The sequence below is a fragment of the Uloborus diversus genome, chromosome 2 (genome assembly GCF_026930045.1).
Source record: "Uloborus diversus isolate 005 chromosome 2, Udiv.v.3.1, whole genome shotgun sequence".
Lineage (NCBI taxonomy): Eukaryota > Metazoa > Arthropoda > Arachnida > Araneae > Uloboridae > Uloborus > Uloborus diversus.
In genome coordinates, this window is record NC_072732.1 from 118,241,498 (window position 1) to 118,261,853 (window position 20,356).

Consider the following 20,356-nt stretch of genomic DNA (forward strand, 5'->3'; position numbering starts at 1 on the left):
GATTCCCTCCCAGAGAAAACCGTGAAGTAATTAATTTCAGTAAAAAACCCCATAAAATACATGTTGCTGTCAAAATGAAATCGCTTATTAATAAATTAGCAATAAATTTATGTCCGAAATTTTTTTTTACTTACTATTTTTTTTTACAACTGCCACATTTAGCAAAAGGAAGAATAAACATAATTCAGGAAAACAGAAAGAAGTTGGAAAACAACAAAAAGTGAAACAAGTACAAAATAAAACATGAAATGGAAACGTAAAGTCAGGAAAAAAACCCCCAAAGAAAGACATTACCATAACCACCTACAACGCAATGGAGAAAAAATATGAGATCAAAGAAGAGGGGCAAAAAAAAGACTACCAATTAATGAATGGATGCCACAACGCAGAAAAATACGGAATGGATTTAAGATCGCTAACTAGATTAGAACGATTCTTCAGAATGTGGAAAGACTCCCAAAAATCAACATCTGATGAATTTGGGCATTTCTGGATAATTTTAAATGAGTTGAAATCAAAGGAGTGATTTGAGTTCCAGCAGTGTTGAGCAATACTAGACTTATTGAATTGTTGTTTTCTCACACGATTTTTATGCTCTTTTAAATGAAATTTCAAAGAACGGCGGGTCTGTCCAATATAGGCAAGGCCGCAAATGCAATCAATTTTATAAATTCCACAATCATTAAGAGGATCAATAGAATCCTTAAGAGACGAGAACGAAAGTTTATTAATTGGTGAAAACACAACATGGAATTGGAAATGTTTAAGTATCTTAGCGATCTAAAAACTAACAGAAGGAAAGAATGGTAAAACGACCAAATTCTTAGTGATGAAAGTTCTTTTTCGAACATTACTTTGGGATCTTTTAGAAAGCTTTTTATAAATGGAATCAATCAAAGTGGGCGGATAGTCTCTATCAATTGCAACAGCTCTAAGATAGTTAAGTTCGATATTAAGAAGTTCCTCTGAAGAACAAGTCTTTAAAGCACGATCAACAAGAGCATTAAATGCAGAATATTTTTGATTAGGTTGATGAGACGATAGTCTATGAGGAGGTAAAGAAACAGCAAAAGGTTTGCGATAAACAGTAGTTTCAAAACAAGACTCAGTTCGAGAAACGAGAACATCGAGAAAGGGAAGGCAGTTATTTTGTTCTAGTTCGTACGAGAACTGAATATGAGAATCTATAGTTTAAAATAACCAAAACCTAATCAACATTAAGATCATTATGGTTCATAAGAACAAAACAGTCATCAACATAGCGAACATAAAATTGAAACTGTAATTTTTCATTACTTTAACTTCAAAGTAATGCATGTAAATATCACTAAGAATGGGGCTAAGTGGGTTTCCCATAGCCAGACCCAAGGGCGGCATTTCAACATTTCATTTGGGGGGTCGAGTTTTTTAAACATGAATTTTCTCAATATGGAATAAAATACCAGTACATTTTTTTAAGTAAGGTGATTAAAGAAATTCAAATTTTAATTTCCACGCTTTTAATTTATTTTATAGTAAACTGTAACGGAAAAGATCTTGATACTGCCGTTTCTAAAGTAAATTTTTAATGTTCGATTTTTGGAATCCAGAAAAAAAAAGGAAATCTTGGTACTATATTCCGTCAATGTCCAGTGGCATGCTCTTGGCAGTATAGCTGAAGATGAAAGTCTTGCTTGTCCCATCATGCACCAAAAAAAAATCTCTAACCTTCTGAGACACGAAAATGGTCTTTCACAGTTAGCTGAGTTGATTGGAATTGGTGAAAAATAATTGAAGCTACAAAGTTATGTAAGAAAATGCATCTTTAAAAATTTTCTCTTAAAAAAAACCACGCAAGTTTAAAATTTGTGCTCTAGTCTTCATTTTTCATCATTGAAGTACACTGGCTCTTCACAAAACAATTCTTTTTGCTTCGTTCAACAACTTTTACATGTAACTGAAATATTTTATTTACCTTGTTCAATAACCTGCACATATAATATTGAACTTAGAATTATCACTAAATCTTGTGTTAATTTCATTAGAAACTGAATGAATCTATTATTTGATACAAAATATTGAGCCAAACATAGGACTTTGCATCATCATGTGAATTTTTGTCACTTTTTTAAATATTTTTTTAAATGGGTCTAATAATTCCAAATTAACAAGAAACTCTTATAATAGGAGCTCAATCAAGAGTTCTAGCTTTATCTTTTGAATACCATTTTGTACCTCTCAGTTAAAGAAATACAAAAGTAAACCCAACAAAAGTACTTGTTGATGCACGAATTTTTTTCAAAAATAGCGGATCTTTTGTAAGAAGTTTCCATGAAAGTATACAATGTATTGAATTGCTTAAATATGCCTCTTAACAGAAGGAATCAATGTTCACTCACTAACTGAATGTACATTTTAAATATAATCGCAACAATGAACTCAAAATACCAAGGAACTTCTCGTAAAAATCGGGCCAGTCACACCTGTGCACTGCCCTTTCACATTAGAAGCAGAAGCATCATCTTAACTCTGAACTTAAAAGTATGAGGCATTTAACCCATATGAGGAAATTTCTTCTTCAGTTGAAACAAACTTATTCTCCATCTGTTTTTTATTCTGGAAGTTCTGAAAATGATTCATGAATTTCTAAGTTATTACCCTAAATAGCGAAAAACAGTTGCTCGTGTCTGGACAGGTCTCGAATTTCATCAACTTTTACTAAAGATCGTCTGCAGATTTTTTTTTTTAATTATTGTATATGATCACTGATTTGCGCGTTATGTGAATTAAATTTCCCGATTTCTTAATATTTTGCGCAAAATATTTGGGGGTGCAACCGCCCCCTCTTGCTCCCCCTATTTGCCGCCCCTGGCCAGACCATCAACCATAGTATAAAATCTACCATTAAACACAAAAGAACATTGTTTTAAACAAATCCGAGTAAGAAAAATTAACTCATCAATTTCCTTAGAAGTAAAATGAAATTCAGAAAGTCTACTCTTAAGGCATAACAATGAACCTTCGACCGCTATGTTCGTAAATAAAGAGTTCACATCAAATGAAGCCATAAACGAGTTATTTGGAGCAAAATTACGAATTTTTTGGACAAATTCAGTCAAATTTTTCACAGTGAATAAATTCTGACTCCTGAGGGGAGAAAACACTGAGACTAAATATTTCGCAAGTTTGTAGGAAGCCGTACCAATATTGGGAACAATTGGCCTGAAAGGAATACCAGCTTTATGAACCTTAGGCAAAGCATAAAACCTAGCACAATTAGCAATAGAAGGAATAACAGAGCGCTTAACTTTCAATGGAATCGATTGGACTGACTTGACAGCCGAAGTAATAGCCTTTAACTCATTATCACAGGGATCTTTAGAAATTTCTGAATATGGACCAGAAGAAATCAAATCATTAGTTTTATCAACATAAGATGACTCGTCAAGAACAACAATTTGACCACACTTGTCAGCTTTAGTAACAACCAAATCTGAATTAGAAACTAAATTCCTTACACAACAACTAACAGAATTGGCAAAAATAGGTTTAGAATTTTTAGAATTGAAGTCAACATTAGAAGCAATAAGATGTTGAATAGAATCTTTTTGAGTTGAAGATAAAGCACTAAATTTAAAGGCCTTCTCAATGGGAGCAATAAGCTTAGAAAAAGAAAGTTTATTAACCACAGCAAAATTATCATTGCACTTAAGAGCGTTTAATTGGGAACAATTTAAAGAAACACTGGAAAGATTAACAACCACATTTTTATTAGCTGCGGGTAAATTATCTGAAAGAGCAACTTGCGAATTTTTACAGAGGTGTGTCAATTTCTTTTTTAAAGTTGCTTGCTGCACCTCAGAGGAACATAGGGTTCTAGACCAAGAATTTCTATCAATAACATCAAAATCAGAAATAGAATTATAAACAGAAAGATGTAAATCATAAAGCTCTCGTTCAATAAATGATAGACGCTTTCTGGTATCCTGGATTGAAGCTCTAAGTAGAGCCAATTTCGACCTAAAGAGAACTTTATTGATTTTGCTCGAACTACCGTATATACTCGCGTATAAGTCGAGAAATTTTGTCCAAAAAATGAGATCAAAGGAAGGGGGGAGTCGACTTATACGCGGGTCAAATTTTCCGAAATTTTTTTTGCGATCAACGAGAGCTGGGAAGCTACGAGAAATGCCAATGTGCGGTTACAGGTAGTTGCTGATAAGTTGATCGTGTGAAAAAGTAAACTTATTCATAAATAATAAATAAAAAAACCTAAATAATACACATAAATAAAGATAATTTTATTCCTCTTTATTAAGGATCAAATCAGGGATTAACAAAAATCGTGAAACGTATGAAAATACTTATCGTCAACAGTCACGCCTTTCAAATAATTAACTGCTATACTTTTTGTTTTAAGAGTGGCAACATACTTGCATAATCATATCTTTTCAAAGCACGTGTGCACTTCTGCCTCCTGGTTTTGATATCATTGACGATTCTGCAGCCGCCGATGTTAACGATGACGCGGTGATGATGGAAGCGGACTTTAATGAACTTTTTTTTGCGTCCGACTCGGAATCCGAGTTTGAAGGCTTTTAGAAATGTTTTCTATTTAATTCCTATTTTATTTGTAAATAAATGTGTTCATTATTTTGAAATTTCTTTGAAAATAATTCGCGATGTTTTTGGAAAGTATGGTGGTCAACTTATACGCGGGGTTTAGATTTTTTCTCTGAAAAAGGGGGGGGGGTGTCGACTTATACGCGAGATCGACCTATACGCGAGTATATACGATAGGTAAACTACATTTTAAAGAGATAAATTTCGGAATAATTTTCTTACGCCTGCACTCTTGAAGAAATTTCAAATGGTTCAAAAAAACGAAACTTTTTAATTAGGAGATTACAAAATCTATTAACTTGATACATAATACAAGCATAAGTAAAAATTAGAAAAGAATACCAAAAAACAATGTTTAAGATGAAAAAACCAAAAGACCAAAAAGAAAAAGAAAGATGTGAAAAGTCACAAATCAAACAAAATATAAGCAAAATAATGAAAAATACAGAAAAATGGAAGCGTAAGGCCCGTTTAAGCCGTAAATTAAGCAATAAATAAATACCTTTGTGCCGAGGAATAACAGGAAAAATCCAACGTTGTTTAGCACAAATACACAAATTTCAGAATACACGTGTTTCAGATAATTTACCCGCAGTTAATAAAAATGTGGTTGTTAATCTTTCCAGTGTTTCTTTAAATTGTTCCCAATTAAACGCTCTTATGTGCAATGATAATTTTGCTGTGGTTAATAAACCTTCTTTTTCTAAGCTTATTGCTCCCATTGAGAAGACCTTTAAGTTTAGTGCTTTATCTTCAACTCAAAAAGATTCTATTCAACATCTTATTGCTTCTAATGTTGACTTCAATTCTAAAAATTCTAAACCTATTTTTGCCAATTCTGTTAGTCGTTGTGTAAGGAATTTAGTTTCTAATTCAGATTTGGTTGTCACTAAAGCTGACAAGGGTGGTCAAATTGTTGTTCTTGACGAGTCATCTTATGTTGATAAAACTAATGATTTGATTTCTTCTGGTCCATATTCAGAAATTTCTGAAGATCCCTGTGATAATGAGTTAAAGGCTATTACTTCGGCTGTCAAGTCAGTCCAATCGATTCCATTGAAAGTTAAGCGCTCTGTTATTCCTTCTATTGCTAATTGCGCTAGATTTTACGCTTTGCCTAAGGTTCATAAAGCTGGTATTCCTTTCAGGCCAATTGTTTCCAATATTGGTAAAGCTTCCTACAAACTTGCGAAATATTTAGTCTCAGTGTTTTCTCCCCTTAGGAGTCAGAATTTATTCACTGTGAAAAATTTGACTGAATTTGTCAAAAAAAATCGTAATTTTGCTCCAAATAACTCTTTTATGGCTTCATTTGATGTGAACTCTTTATTTACGAACGTACCGGTCAAAGGTTCATTGTTATACCTTAAGAGTAGACTTTCTGAATTTCATTTTACTTCTAAGGAAATTGATGAGTTAATTTTTCTTACTCGGATTTGTTTAAAACAATGTTCTTTTGTGTTTAATGGTAGATTTTATACTATGGTTGATGGTCTGGCCAGGGGCGGCAAATAGGGGGAGCAAGAGGGGGCGGTTGCACCCCCAAATATTTATAAAAAGCTTTCTAAAAGATCCCAAAGTAATGTTCGAAAAAGAACTTTCATCACTAAGAATTTGGTCGTTTTACCATTCTTTCCTACTGTAAGTTTTCAGATTGCTAAGATACTTAAACGTTTCCAATTCCATGTTGTGTTTTTACCAATTAATAAACTTTTGTTCTCGTCTCTTAAGGACTCTATTGATCCTCTTAATGATAAATGATTGTGGAATTTATAAAATTGATTGCATTTGCAGCCTTGCCTATATTGGACAAACCCGCCGTTCTTTGAAATTTCGTTTAAAAGAGCATAAAAATCGTGTGAGAAAACAACAATTCAATAAGTCTAGTATTGCTCAACACTGCTGGAACTCAAATCACTCCTTTGATTTCAACTCATTTAAAATTATCCAGAAATGCCCAAATTCATCAGATGTTGATTTTTGGGAGTCTTTCTACATTCTGAAGAATCGTTCTAATCTAGTTAGCGATCTTAAATCCATTGCGTATTTTTCTGCGGTGTGGCATCCATTCATTAATTGGTAGTCTTTTTTTTGCCCCTCTTCTTTGATCTCATATTTTTTCTCCGTTGCGTTGTAGGTGGTTATGGTAATGTCTTTCTTTGGGGTTTTTTTTCCTGACTTTACGTTTCCATTTCATGTTTTATTTTGTACTTGTTTCACTTTTTGTTGTTTTCCAACTTCTTTCTGTTTTCCTGAATTATGTTTATTCTTCCTTTCGCTAAATGTGGCAATTGAGTCGTAGTAAAAAAAAATTTCGGACATAAATTTATTGCTTATTTATTAATAAGCGGTTTCATTTTGACAGCAACATGTATTTTATGGGTCTTTTTACTGAAATTAATTGCTTAACGGTTTTCTCTGGGAGGGAATCATGCAATAAATCTTGACTTTAATTTCCGTTTTGTCTTGTTTTGCTTTTGTTAGTGCTTATTTTGATATTTAAACTGTCTGCTGTCCATTTTCATTGCTTTTACTGGGTGTCTTTACATCTAGAAGCTCACACCTTTGAATTGAAAAAGGGGTTCCTTGTAACCCCGAAACATGTGTATTCTGAAATCTGTGTATTTGTGCTAAACAACGTTGGATATTTCCTGTTATCTAGGCACGCTGTTTCACCTAAAGTTTGAAGAGGGAAACAGAAAGCGAAAGTTTCCGACAATATAAGAAAAGTTAAAGATTCTTGATACGCTTTAACAACTAGAAAGTGGGTCGAAGGTAACACGACAATAAGGTATGAGTGAATCTTTCATACGTATAATTAAAAGTCAAGAGAAGGCAATCCGTACAAGTCCAGACCTTAGTTTCAATATGATGCTCGCTGAGTAATGTTTAAGCAAAATGCAAACAAATTACAATCTGCTCTTGTATTGTAGAGGATAGAGTCTGAAAGAGGGGTTTCACCATAGATTTAAATGTTATAAAAGCAAATGCAAAGCTACTATAGTGTACTTAAAAATATATTAGAATGACGATCAGATTACGCAGCATAAATCATCATCTTCAATTTTTAAGTTATAAATGAAACTTTTTGTATCTACCGTATAGTACTCTTACAGTGCAGTGTTTAAATAATGCAACTCTTTTAAAAATACGGTAAAAATTTAGCTCTTTATGTGAGTATCGGTAAAAAGTTAAAAAAGGTCTAAACAGTTTGAAAGGTGTTTAAAAATTTCTAAAATGTTCCATATACAACACTTTTCCACAACGCGAAATTTCGACTTACGCGAGGAGTCTTTGAACGCATCCCTCGCGTAAGTCGGGATCCGACTGTATACTTCTTTTGAAGTGGTCGACTTGCTCAGTTATTTATTTCTCCTGTTTTTCTTAATTTTAGCATTTTATTAAATTTATAGTTACCCCTTCATTTTGAAAATATGGGATAGATGTAAATTTAAAAAAGGGGTAATTGTGAATGCTGTTCACAATTACGACTCACTACAAGCACGTAGGCAAAAATGTTGATGAAGAGGATGGCGAAATCAGTGTACAAGGACACTGTTGAGCCAATAACACAAAAACTGAATTTGTATGCAAAAAAAAAGATGTATTTTCAGTCACTATTTTGATACAGTCACTGTTCCACTATTTCTTGTGGAAACATACAAGAATCAATTTGTGGATGCAAATGAAAAATAAGGCTATGTTTTAAGTCTTATTAAGAAATGAAGCATTTTTTTTTAGTTATTTATAAACCATAGTGGTAAGTTTTTAGACTTTTACATTTGCTATCTTTAAAAAAACTTTTTAATTTCATATTTATATAAAAAAACAAAACAAAGTCTGAGTTTACAGTTTAAGTTTGTATTTTCTTTAAATGGATAAACATATGTCATTTTTAGTCTGTATTAAACATCTATTATAATTTTTTTCCTGTTACTTCCCAATTGTTACTTTTAATAGATTTGAGAAATTTGTGACTGGTGTTATACAAGGGAAAATGTGAGCACTAAAAAAAGGAAATTATCATTTCTAAAGTAGGGTAAAAAGTGAACATCTTGAATAGAGCTTTATTCATGTCTACCACAACTCTATTATAATACATTCTAAATAGCATTTATGATACCATTCACAATTATCCCAAAAATCATGTGATTTACAAATCTGTTCCGAATATTCTGAATGCGCCCACAATTTTTATTTTTGCAATGAATTTGTCAAAAATTTGTGTGGTACAAACTGATTGATGTGAAAGTTTAATGTGATATTTTAAAAAATTTTTTAAATTAAGGATTTTTCTTGAAAACATCAAAAACCCTTCACAATTATCCCAGTCAACCCTAAAAAAATTCAATAAAAATGGCTGCTATAAAAACATCCCTCTTTCTTAACTCCCTTGCGGTTGGACAGTCCCAGAATTACATGTTAAATGGACGAGATAGCTCGTCAAGAACTGCAAGGTGGTTAAGACTGCAACACAGCTCAAAATAGCCTAAGTCCACAAAATACCTCATACAGACTTCTAAAGTGATTCAGGCTATGTATAATAAACAACATATGGTAAAGGAAGCAGCCTTCATTTGCTTGGACAGTTTGCTCCTTTATCGACTCTTTGTCTTCAAGTAATTAGCATACTAAAATGATAATTTTCAGAAGAGATCATTATTTTTAATATGAGTTTTGAATACACCTAAAAAGTTACTACATCTTCAAGTTTTTAATTTAGTTGCTAAAATTGTATGTGAAATAAAAACTTTTTTTGCATTGTATTGTTTGCGGATTATACACTGTAGCAGATTATATACAAACATTTTTTTCTTTTTCAGGCCAATTATAGGCCCTGGGGATATACGCTGCTGCGCATAATATACAGGAAAATACGGTTAAAACTTTTATGCAAAATCCAAATTATGCAAAAAAAAAATTTATGATTTTTTTTTTTTTTTTGTGAGACATAAAGGGATCCAAGATAAGTAGGTTCAAGATATCAAGGTTTGACTGAAAAATAAAATATCTCTCAACATAAGTTCTCCCCAAAAATGAAGAAAGAACCCAATCAAGTAAGTATTTTAACAGACTTAACATTATAATATATATCAAAAACTATAATAATGAAAAAAAGACAAAATTGATGCAGTGGGAAGCAAAGGCATGCAAGTAAACCTTTTTTAAGTTTTGCAGAAAATGCTAGCAACGTTCAACAAACCCTAGATCGGCTTTCATTGGAAAGTTTTTCTAGATCATGCTGTATAAAAGCAGTCTACTAGGGTTCACTAGCACCATCTCTTTTCCCAAAATGGAGAAGAGTTTTTTTCAACAATTTGTGCAAAATTATTTCCAAAATTTTACTTTTAGCACTTGCACCCCTTTGCTTTTAGGAGCTTCATTTGTGACAAATAGAATAAGGATGCAGTAAAACCTTTTGCTAGGTCTTCCTCTTCTTTAGTAGTCATAGAACTAGGTTCCTTCCTTTGCATTTGCAATTTAGCGGAAGAAATCTACAAACACAAAACAAGATTATTTAAAAATACTCTTTTCATGAATAGAAAATATTTAAAAACTACAAACAGAAGAATATAACTTCAACATACAAGAAAAAAAAACGAGCTGATGTGTGCATCACACGACTTCCTTTTACTCCAATTTAATGTCATTTCCCCATTATTGGCAATTTTAATGTGATTCAATTATTTACTCTCTAAATATCACCAACAGTGGCCAAATTGAAACCAGATTAAAAAAATTTAAAAAAATCTAAAAACTTATCGCCAATTTGGCGACCAAAAGACTGGCGATATATTGCCAAGTGTCAAGCAAATCACAACACAACTTGAGTTTACATCGAAATTAACAATGATTTCCCCCAAAAAGGGGCAAAAGACCCCTTAGGGACATCCAAATGCAACCAAAAGGGAAAGTGCACAACCAGACCCCACTAGGAGTCTATGTACCAAATTTCAACTTTCTAGGACATACCATTTTTGAGTTATGCAAGATACATACAAAATTCAATGTAATTAACCCAGGGGTCGTCAAAATGGATATTTTGGGTGTTTGTACGTTCCTAGGCATATATCCTCGTGTGGTCGGGTCAAAAAAAAAAAAAAACCTCAACATTCATTCGGTGGTGAGAAAAATGGAAATTAAGGCCGATTTTTGAGTGAAAATTTTTTTGCGAATACAATACTTCCTTTTTTGTGAAAGAAAGTAAAAAAATCAATCAGCTACAAACTCTGGTCAATTTGTTAAATAATTTTACTTACTGTATCGGATAAAGTTGCAATATCCACTTTTTCATTTTTGATTTGGTGGTACAGAGAAGGTATTAAGCTGAAAGATAAATTATAAAGTCTTAATGAACTTGCTTTACTAGCAATATCCTTTTTCAAAATAATGTCAACTTTGAATTTCAACAATGAAAAAAAAAAAAACCCAAGCATATATTTGTAAATACAACAATTCACTGTACATTCACACAACTATGTTTAACACCTCACTTGTTGTATCTGTGTATTTTATTTATATAAGTTGAGAACAGTTTTGCATTAAGGGTAGGTCTGACAGCTTAGAATTATTTCGCCTTGATTTTTCACCAATAAAATAAGGCAAATGAAATAAATTTGAACAAAAATATATAAATGATTTTATAAAAACTTGTTTTAAATCCTTGTGTGGAAAAATAGTATTTTTGTTAATGAGCAAAGTTTCAATTTTTTAAATAGTTTGTATGTCTTTATATACTGGTTCACAGAGATTCAGAAATCTTAGGAACTGGTGCACGGGCATTGAGAAATTTTTAAGAAATGGTTCACGCAAGCTGGTGCACACTGGCGGAATCCCATCCCCTTCAGGACATGATTGGAAAAAGTGCTACACTGGTCAATAATATATCCTCATGGATATTTGAACCCACACCATCAGTATAGCAGCCTTCAGCTCACTATAGCAGCTTTTTTCTTTTCAAATCTTAAAACAATCAACATTAGCAAATTTCCCTTTCTGAGAAAATAATTAAAATCATTTTTATTATATACCCAATGAAAATTCACATTATTACAGTAATCTTCCGATTATTCGTGAGCAGATTATCTGCGAGTCAATCAACAATCAGGAACATGTATTTTAGCAGCAAACAACAAATACCAAAAGCTTTTTTTTTTTTTTTTGAAAAATTTTAAATTTAAACTTAGTTGCTTTTATTTTATTTATTTGCTCATTTATTTATTTATTTTGCGCTTTATTAACCGTGCATACACTTGTTCTTTATTGATGTAAAGTTCTGTTGTGCGAAAATACAAAACATTTTCACTGTACTGTAAATATTTTAATTGTTTATGGAAAGTATTATACATCAATACAATCAAGTTTTTGAGGAGGAATAATTTTTATTTTATTTGTCCCTCATTTTAGCCTTTTTGTGGTTTATCCGGCTTTTTTTTTTATCCGCAGCACTTGTGCCAACTGATTCCGTGGATAATCGGGAGTTTTCTGTACCTCATTTTTTTTTCAACAATCATTTTATTTTAATTTAAAAGTGTTTTGACAGTTGAGTTGGAATCAGACAAAATATCTTTCCTTAGTTAATACGGTAGATGCTTAATTGCTTTATTAATAGCAGAAGCGTTCTTTGATTTTTACAACATGAGGAAAAAAAAAACAACTATGTATATATTTTTCATGCAGTAACACCAACCTTAATTGGGGGTCATTTTTGAAATCTTCACTCCATTTTTTCATTAGGTCCTTTAATTTCTCTATAACCTTTGGATGAGCCTATAATTAGGAAAAAAAATACATGTGGTAGAATATTGCGAAAAAAAAAAAAAAAAAGAAAGAAAGAAAGAAAAAAGGGGTCAAAGTAATGATGAAAAACTTACTTTGTTCATAATTTTTTTAATCTCAACTTCAAAATCTCTAGAACAAACTTCCAAGTGGAAACTCCGTCCACAGTTCTTTATACATGAATCTAAAAGCTGATATCAAAATATTAAACATTAGTTAAAAGATTAAGAAAAACTAAGTTATCAATTAATAAACACTTTAACATTTTTAACTTCCTAGCAACCAAAGTTATTAAAGTAACAGACATCCATTTTAAATTCTATAAATAGTTTCATCATAGTCTGGCAATAATCAATACAGGAACTTTAAAAAGTATTTTAAACACATAACATGTAAACTATTTTCAAAAACTTTAATACGTTTAACAATTCAACAAGTAGGATGCAACAAATGCACTCACACTCGGTTTTTACTAAAGTTGAAAAGTTTGTGCACAAAAAAATAACCTCAAAAATTACATTCTTTACAAAAAGATGTGGATGAAGGCCACTTTGAGGCCAGAGGTTCCCAAACTTCAGACCTCCGCAGTTGCTTTCCGCTCAGGAAAGTTAAATCGTGTGCTACTACTTTATTGCATTTCTATGACAAGGTTACCTCAGCTTTAGATAACAAAAAGTGTGTGGATGTTGTTTATATTAATTTTCAAAAAGCTTTTGACAAGGTATCACATGTTGCTCTTCTCAGAAAACTAGCTGATATAGGAATAGGAGGAAAAACTTTATTTTGGGTTAAAAATAGGCTCAATGGAAGGAAGCAAAGAGTAGTTGTGAGGGGAAATCATTCTAAATGGAGTGATGTTTTAAGCGGGATTCCTCAGGAATCAGTGTTAGGGCCTCTTTCGTTTATTATTTTTATGAATGACATCAATGAAAATATTTCTGTAAGCATGAATTGTTTTGCTGATGATGTAAAAGTTATGGGGATTGTCGAAAATGAAGAACAAGTAAAACAGCTTCAAGAAGATTTAGATCATATTACTTGGGCAGATAAATGGGGTATGGCAGTTAATGTAGGGAAATATCAAGTGCTACACTTAGGTCATGGAAAGAAGCGTACAAGTTTTAGTTTACAGGGTTCAGTCATTAGTCAGGCAGAATATGTTATGGATCTGGGTATCTTAATAAATTAGGATTTCCAAGTTTAGTCAACAGCGCAGCATTGCAAGTAACAAAGCCAACAGAATGCTTGGGTCTATCAATAGATCTATTTCAAACAAATCTAAGAAAGTTCTGCATTTATATAGGAGTTTAGTAAGACCTCATTTCTAGTATGCTGTTCAGTTTTGGTTGCCTTATCTAAAGAAAGATATTTCTGTATTGGAAAGGGTTCAAAGAAGGGTAACTAGACTAGTAAGGGAACTTTAAGATTTAGATTATGATACCAGATTTAATATAGGCTTTATATGTATTAACTGGAGCAAAGGAGAGTCAGAGGGGACATGATTGAATTTTTTTAATTTATCAAAATGAAAGATGTTAATGGATTAAAATTTTGCACAGAAAGCAGGACAGGGGGTCATTGTTTTAAGCTATTTAAATCTCAGGCTAACTTGGAAATCAGGAAAAACTACTACTTTAGCAGGGTGGTGGGCACTTGGAACAGCTTACCGGAAGAGGCGGTAATGAGCAGGGGGAGTGTATAGCTTTAAGAGGACCATTGATCTTCATTGGGGACTGGTAAATTGTCTAGGATCAGCCTAGCTGGGCCCAGAGCATGTTGCTGGTCTTAGCATTTGTATTTTGTATTTGTCTTTGCATTAAAAAATTTTTATTACTTAAAAAAATTGTTAATAACTCTATTATATAAAATCTTCCTTATGAAACAATTGGTTGAGACATGAAAAGAAATTCACAACACTACCAAGACAACTATTTTCAGTTCCATTAACAGTTCAAAGGAATGTTATGAAATGTGTACTGTAATATTTAGGTGCAAAAAAAAAGTTTAATTTTAAAATGGTTTTTGCATATGAGTTTTACATGATGTTCTAACGAAAATTCTTTTTTAAATCATCAATTAAAGAATAATAAATTGATGATAAAATATATGCACTAATATTTCAAAACATGTGCAATTTTGTTTTTAATTCATATTTTTATAAAATACCTTCTGTAACTACAAATGTAACTACTACATAACTATATAAAATCAGCTCTATAAATAAGTTACATATACATTTATACTTGAATGCTCACCATTGAATAAATATTCAATATAAAAGAAATCTTTTACATATTTTATTCTGTTTTTGATATTTTCTCACAAAATAGTTTCTCTAAAAATGTAGTTTTGGAGAGGACGGTAAAAATCATTGTTTTTACTGTAGTGTCCAAAACGTTGTAGTGTGTGGATTTTTGGCAGGGGCAGAAATTTTCAATTTGCGGAATGGAACTCCAAATTTTGCCGACGGATAAAATAGGAGTATGCACATATAAATACAACTAATGAAAAAGAAAATTACAATCAGGGCATTTAGTATTGCAATTATGTCTCCAAATTTGTCGAATCATCAGACAAAATTTGCTGAGTCAGGAACTTTTTCTGGAGATTACTGTGACCTTCATCGGGGCATCCCTGGCCTTGACTACAGATAAATAATTACATCAGGCAATGACAAGTAAAAGTCGTCAAAGTATTAAAATCGATTAGAAAGTTAAAATAACTATATTATGCACTATACCTTCCGGAACACTTACCTAAACCTTAAATTACATTTTGCAACATTAATGTTAAACCAAATGCAAAATGCAACACTTACAGTCAGTGCACTCATTGCATGATGCGGAACATTACTGTTTAAACGTTTCAAAATAGCACGTAAACAATCTTTTGCAGCACTAGGTTTTTCATTAACATTGTCACAGATTTTCAATATCGTCTCCCAATCTTCTGAAGTATTCATTTCACTTGTAGCCTTTTCTAAAAGAAGATGTGCAAGATAAGACAAAAAAAGTGAACCAACTTTTTTACGCTTTTTCAAATATTGAATAATGAAACCAAAAAATAAAATACTAGCTTTGAAAAAATACACACAAGATTAGAGATGCAAAACTTTTGGAAATTTTGAGGTGGTGAGAAGAAAAACTTTTTTTAAAGTTTTTTTTCTGGAAAAATTGAAAAAATAGATTTTTTACAGATTAAAATGAGTTTACTAGTCAATTTGACTTAGAAAATATTTTTAATGTTCAATTTTTACAAAGCAAAGCATATTATTTATATATTTACAGAAATATTCACGTAACTTTTAAACCTATTTAAAAAATAGCCGAGTTGTCTTTGTTCAAAATACTAAAAACTACCCAAATTATTCTAATCATTAATTTAAGTATTGACTTTGAATAAGATTGGATTTTTTTAAATAGATCCCTCCTTTTTTTTAGTTTTTCTTTTCTTTTTTCTTTTTTTTAACTGTGAGACTTCTAGCTTATATAGTGTTAAAGTTTGTGTTTTCAGGTGGCATATATTGCAAAAAAAAAAACACTGGAATGTAAGTACTGTAAATTTCTGAATACATTATTTTGTGCTAGAAATACAGTCGACTCTCTCTATTCTGAACACTCAAGGGATCAAACAATAGTGCTCAGAATATTGGGGTGTTCACATCAGAGAGTGTTCAGATAGAGGGAGTTCAATGCATTAAAATTTTCTATTTATTTCACAAGTGAAAATAAACCCCTTTTGGAAGAAACTATTTTTTCCTCCCAAAATGTCCGTCCTTTTTCCCCCCAAACCCTTCCTATCTCTAGAGAAGACAAACATATGGATTTTTAAATACAGTCAACCAGTGGCAGATTTACTAGGGAGGCACTGGGGCGACCGCCCCCTCTGTAAACATCATTTTCTGAAAACCATAACATTCTTTATGAACGATATTCACAATAATATTTCTGGGAACATGAATTGCTTTGCTGATGATGTCAAAGTTATGGGGACTGTAGAAAATGAAGAACAAGCAAATCAGCTGCAAGAGGATCTAGATCATATTATGGAGTGGGCTGATAAATGGGGTATGACTGTTAATGTTGGGAAATCTCAAGTGCTACATTTAGGGCATGGAAATAAGTATACAAATTATTATTTGCAAGGTTCAGTCATGATTTAGGCTGTGAATTCTGGGGGTGCAACAATACAACAGTGGCGTAGCTAGGGAGGGGCAAAGAGGGTGGTCCGCCCCGGGCGGCATACTTTTCGGGGTGGCGATTCAGGCCTTTTGATGTGAAAAAAAGTCAAATAAGGGATTATACTTTAAATCTAATACTGGAGGCAAAGAAGAAAAAAAAATTAAATCAAATAAAATTAAAAAAAAAGCACACATTGAAATGTAAGGTTTTGATATGACTGAACGATTCGAAGTTGAAATACTTCCGCAGTAAACCCCTGAACCTTCCTCATTCACTTAACGTCCTCTAAGACAGACTTAAATTGTAATTTTAAAATTTAAATTTCGAAAAATATTCACATAATATCAAATATATTTCTGTAAATATATGTTTTTGTATATAAATATCAAATATATTTCTTTAAAAGTTTTCTTTACCAGTGCAGAGTTAATGCGGGGAAAACAAATTGTTGGAACTTTGTTATCGAATAAAAGCTGCCTCCCTATCGTCCCCAAAGGCTAAAACTTCAGTTTTGATAAAGATTCGGTAGAGAACCCCCCCCCCCCCAACGTTACTTTTAAATGCATTATTTTTGATGTAAATTCTAAATATTTCTCCGAGCTAGGCACCTGAACGCCCCCCCCCCCCCTTTTTTTTACGGAATAATAGGGATTAAATCAGTTTTCCTTTGCTTCCTTAAATGAAGTTTTCCATTTAAGTTCGATGATTTTCAATGCTTTAATGTATTATTAGCTGCGTCTCAATGAAAAGGCGACAGATAGAGAAATCGCCCCGGGCGACAGAAACTGTAGCTACGCCATCATTGCAATACAGGAGATCAGGGGGGAGATACAGCTCTGCCAATGGCGACTGGAGCTGCAAAGGAGACTATTTTTATGATAAAAGCGACTATTTTAGTCAAAATATGGGCAAAAGCGACTGTTTTGAAATCAGTTGTAAAAAAAAAAACGGCGACTATTTTAGTAAGTGTAACTAAAATACATAAAAAAGCTTTTTTTTTTTCTACTAGGAGAAAAAAATTGTGACAAAAAGAAAAGAAATCGCATTTAAGTTTACCCCCTAGTTACCGGGGAGAAAAGGAAATGTTTTACCGTGTTTAACTTTTAAAAACAATCGTTTTAAAAAGTGGGAAAATGAAATGTAATGAAACATTCACGACCAGAAATGTGATGTTTATATTTTTTGCATAAAAAAAGTTTCGTTTTTACGATTGCGATTTTCGTCAAGGTGCCGTTTTTGTGAGTGAGGTTTTTGTTAAGGAATAGTTTTTGCAATCGCGATTTCTGAGAAAACGTTGTTTCCACTACTACTCCTTTTCTTTTTTTTAAACTGTTTTTTGGCTTTTAATTTCTTTTATCCGTACTATACATTCATTTGTTTTAAAACGAGAGCTAATTTTCAATCGATTTGAAATATTATGAATGTGACGCTTCGAGCTCTTTTTATACAGTTCGTCTTTTACTGTTGTCTTTAATTAACAGTTAGACAAAGAGAAATTATTTTAGAATGTGTTAGTACTAGTTTCTCTAGTGTTTGTTGAGGGTTGTTGAACTAAAGTTTGGAAAATGTTTTTTTTTTTAAGTTTTTCTTTTCAAAGGTTGGGCATGGCAATTAATATGATATGAATGCTATTTTTTTTTGAAAAAAAGGGAGACTATTTTGGAAACTCTTTTCTGTATTTGATAACTGTTTTGGAGACTATTATTCATATTAAAGGCAACTAAAGCAACTCTCTTTAGTATTTTTTTTTTTGTAGCGGAACGCAGTGGCTGCCCTGGGGGGGGGGGGGTCTTCCTTCAGAAAAGTTTGAAATTTTACAGTGGAAATGTTGGTTTTTAGTTGATTTCAGAGTGATTTTATTGCACTGTATACTGGAATGATGTGTAAGGACTTTATATCGTTTTTGAGATAGCATGATTACAATAGCATATTTTTTGACTTTAGTAGCCATGGTTGCTTCAAAGAAAAAGAAAATTATAATGTTATACCAATACATACCCAATCACAGAGTATAAAGTTATTATATAATGCAGCACTGGAAAATGATTAAAGGAATGTTTTTATTTAATTTATGTAATTATTTATCATCTTTCTTTTTTAAATGGAGAAATACCTCTTTTTAATTCGTGTAGCACAATAGTAGTTCTTTTTAATTCTCTTGCACTGGCGATGTGCGGTTACCGGGGTCACACAATAAACTGCCTATTATTGTACTTTTGGGTTTGCTTTCAAGTAAATTAACTTTCATAGTAGCTGTAGAAAAATATAAGTTGTTTTACAAAATTTCTGATGAGAAAAAAATATATATTTTAATATAAATATATATTTTCTCCTGATAAAATATATTTCATTTAAACTTTCTTTGAAAATCAAAAAAAAAAAAAAAAAATGCTGGGAGTGCGGCACACCCCCTGGCACCCCCGTAAATCCGCCTATGGGTTCAGTCATTAGTCAGGCAGACAAAGTTACTGATCTGGGGGTCTTAATAAGTCAGGATTTAAAGTTTAGCCAACAGTGCAGCATTGCTAGCAACAAAACCAATAAGATGCTTGGGTTTATCAATAGATCTATTTCAAACAAATCTAAAGAAGTTCTTCTGCCCTTATATAGAAGTTTGGTAAGACCCCATTTGGAGTATGCTGTTCAGTTTTGGTCTCCTTATCTTAAGGCATTGGCGTCCTCAGCTGAAATTTATTGGGGGGGACCATTCTGACTCTGTCATTTTCAAGTTGCATTAAGAAAAATTCGTATATATATATATATATATATATATATATATATATATATATATATGAGACAAAAACTTGACATCAAATAGAAATGGGTTTACATGTAATACAATACTTTTAAACGGGTACATCTTGATTTACATATTACACAATAACAAAAAAAAATTAAATTCTACCAAATACATTTTTTCTAGACTGCACATGGGATACGAATATCCGTGCTATTTTTTGTGATCAATTTCGTCCAAGATGTTTTTGTGAACGTAACATAAAGCAACATGATTCAACCGCTTTTGTGTCATAGTCGACCTTAGATACAATTTCAGCTTTCTCAGCGCACTGAAGTTTCTTTCAGCTTTACACGACGAAGGGCGGCACACCAAGAGTAGCCGCACCAAATTTTCAACATTTTGAAACAGTGGGCAATTGAATTGACTGTTCTTAATGAATGAAATCATCAAAAACGAAATCCAGCTTTATCGAATCATCCGCTTTATGGAATCAAAGCTGTTTAGAACAAAATGTGACTCATAAGCCGCGACAACTGTATAATTAAATTTTTATATTGCATAGTGATAAACCTGCAGCTCTAAGTTCTTGGCACAAGTTGGACTCGAAGGAGTTTAATTTGATGCTTTTTAATTAAAAAATTAAAGTATATAATTCACCGTTATGATATTCACGAACCTACGAAAAACACTACTACAAAAATAAAATAAGACACAAATAATTAAGCTCTCATGATATCATATTTTAATAATGCAAGCTTTTAAAGTATTTTCTTAATTTTTTCAGGTTTTTTTGTAACAAATGCACCAAAATTTTGCTTTTTTGTTGAATCCTCCATACACTTAATGCATATGAAACCAAAAAACAGCAAAAACCATGACAGGCCTGCCTTGAGAGGCACACCCCACATATTGAAAAGTACTGGCCTATGCAGAGAACAAACAGCATTTGGTGTATAATTGAATTCTGATCAGCGGACGATGGGAAAGAGATAGAGAAATGAACTGTTTTTTTCTGGCACGTGACAATAAGTTTTAAAATGGTTATTTCAATAAA

General features: G+C 32.2%; 1 protein-coding gene across 1 annotated transcript in view; it reads right to left on the minus strand.

Annotated features, from left to right (window-relative positions):
* Positions 1-20,356, minus strand: part of LOC129216006 (signal transducing adapter molecule 1-like) — a 49,501-nt gene that overhangs the window by 21,026 nt on the left and 8,119 nt on the right. The window contains exons 2-6 of the mRNA XM_054850143.1: positions 15,200-15,360; positions 12,477-12,572; positions 12,293-12,372; positions 10,863-10,929; positions 10,019-10,097 (exon numbers count right to left, since the gene is read on the minus strand). Coding sequence (XP_054706118.1) covers positions 10,019-10,097; positions 10,863-10,929; positions 12,293-12,372; positions 12,477-12,572; positions 15,200-15,360 — 483 coding nt within the window. The remainder of the gene's footprint in view (positions 1-10,018; positions 10,098-10,862; positions 10,930-12,292; positions 12,373-12,476; positions 12,573-15,199; positions 15,361-20,356) is intronic.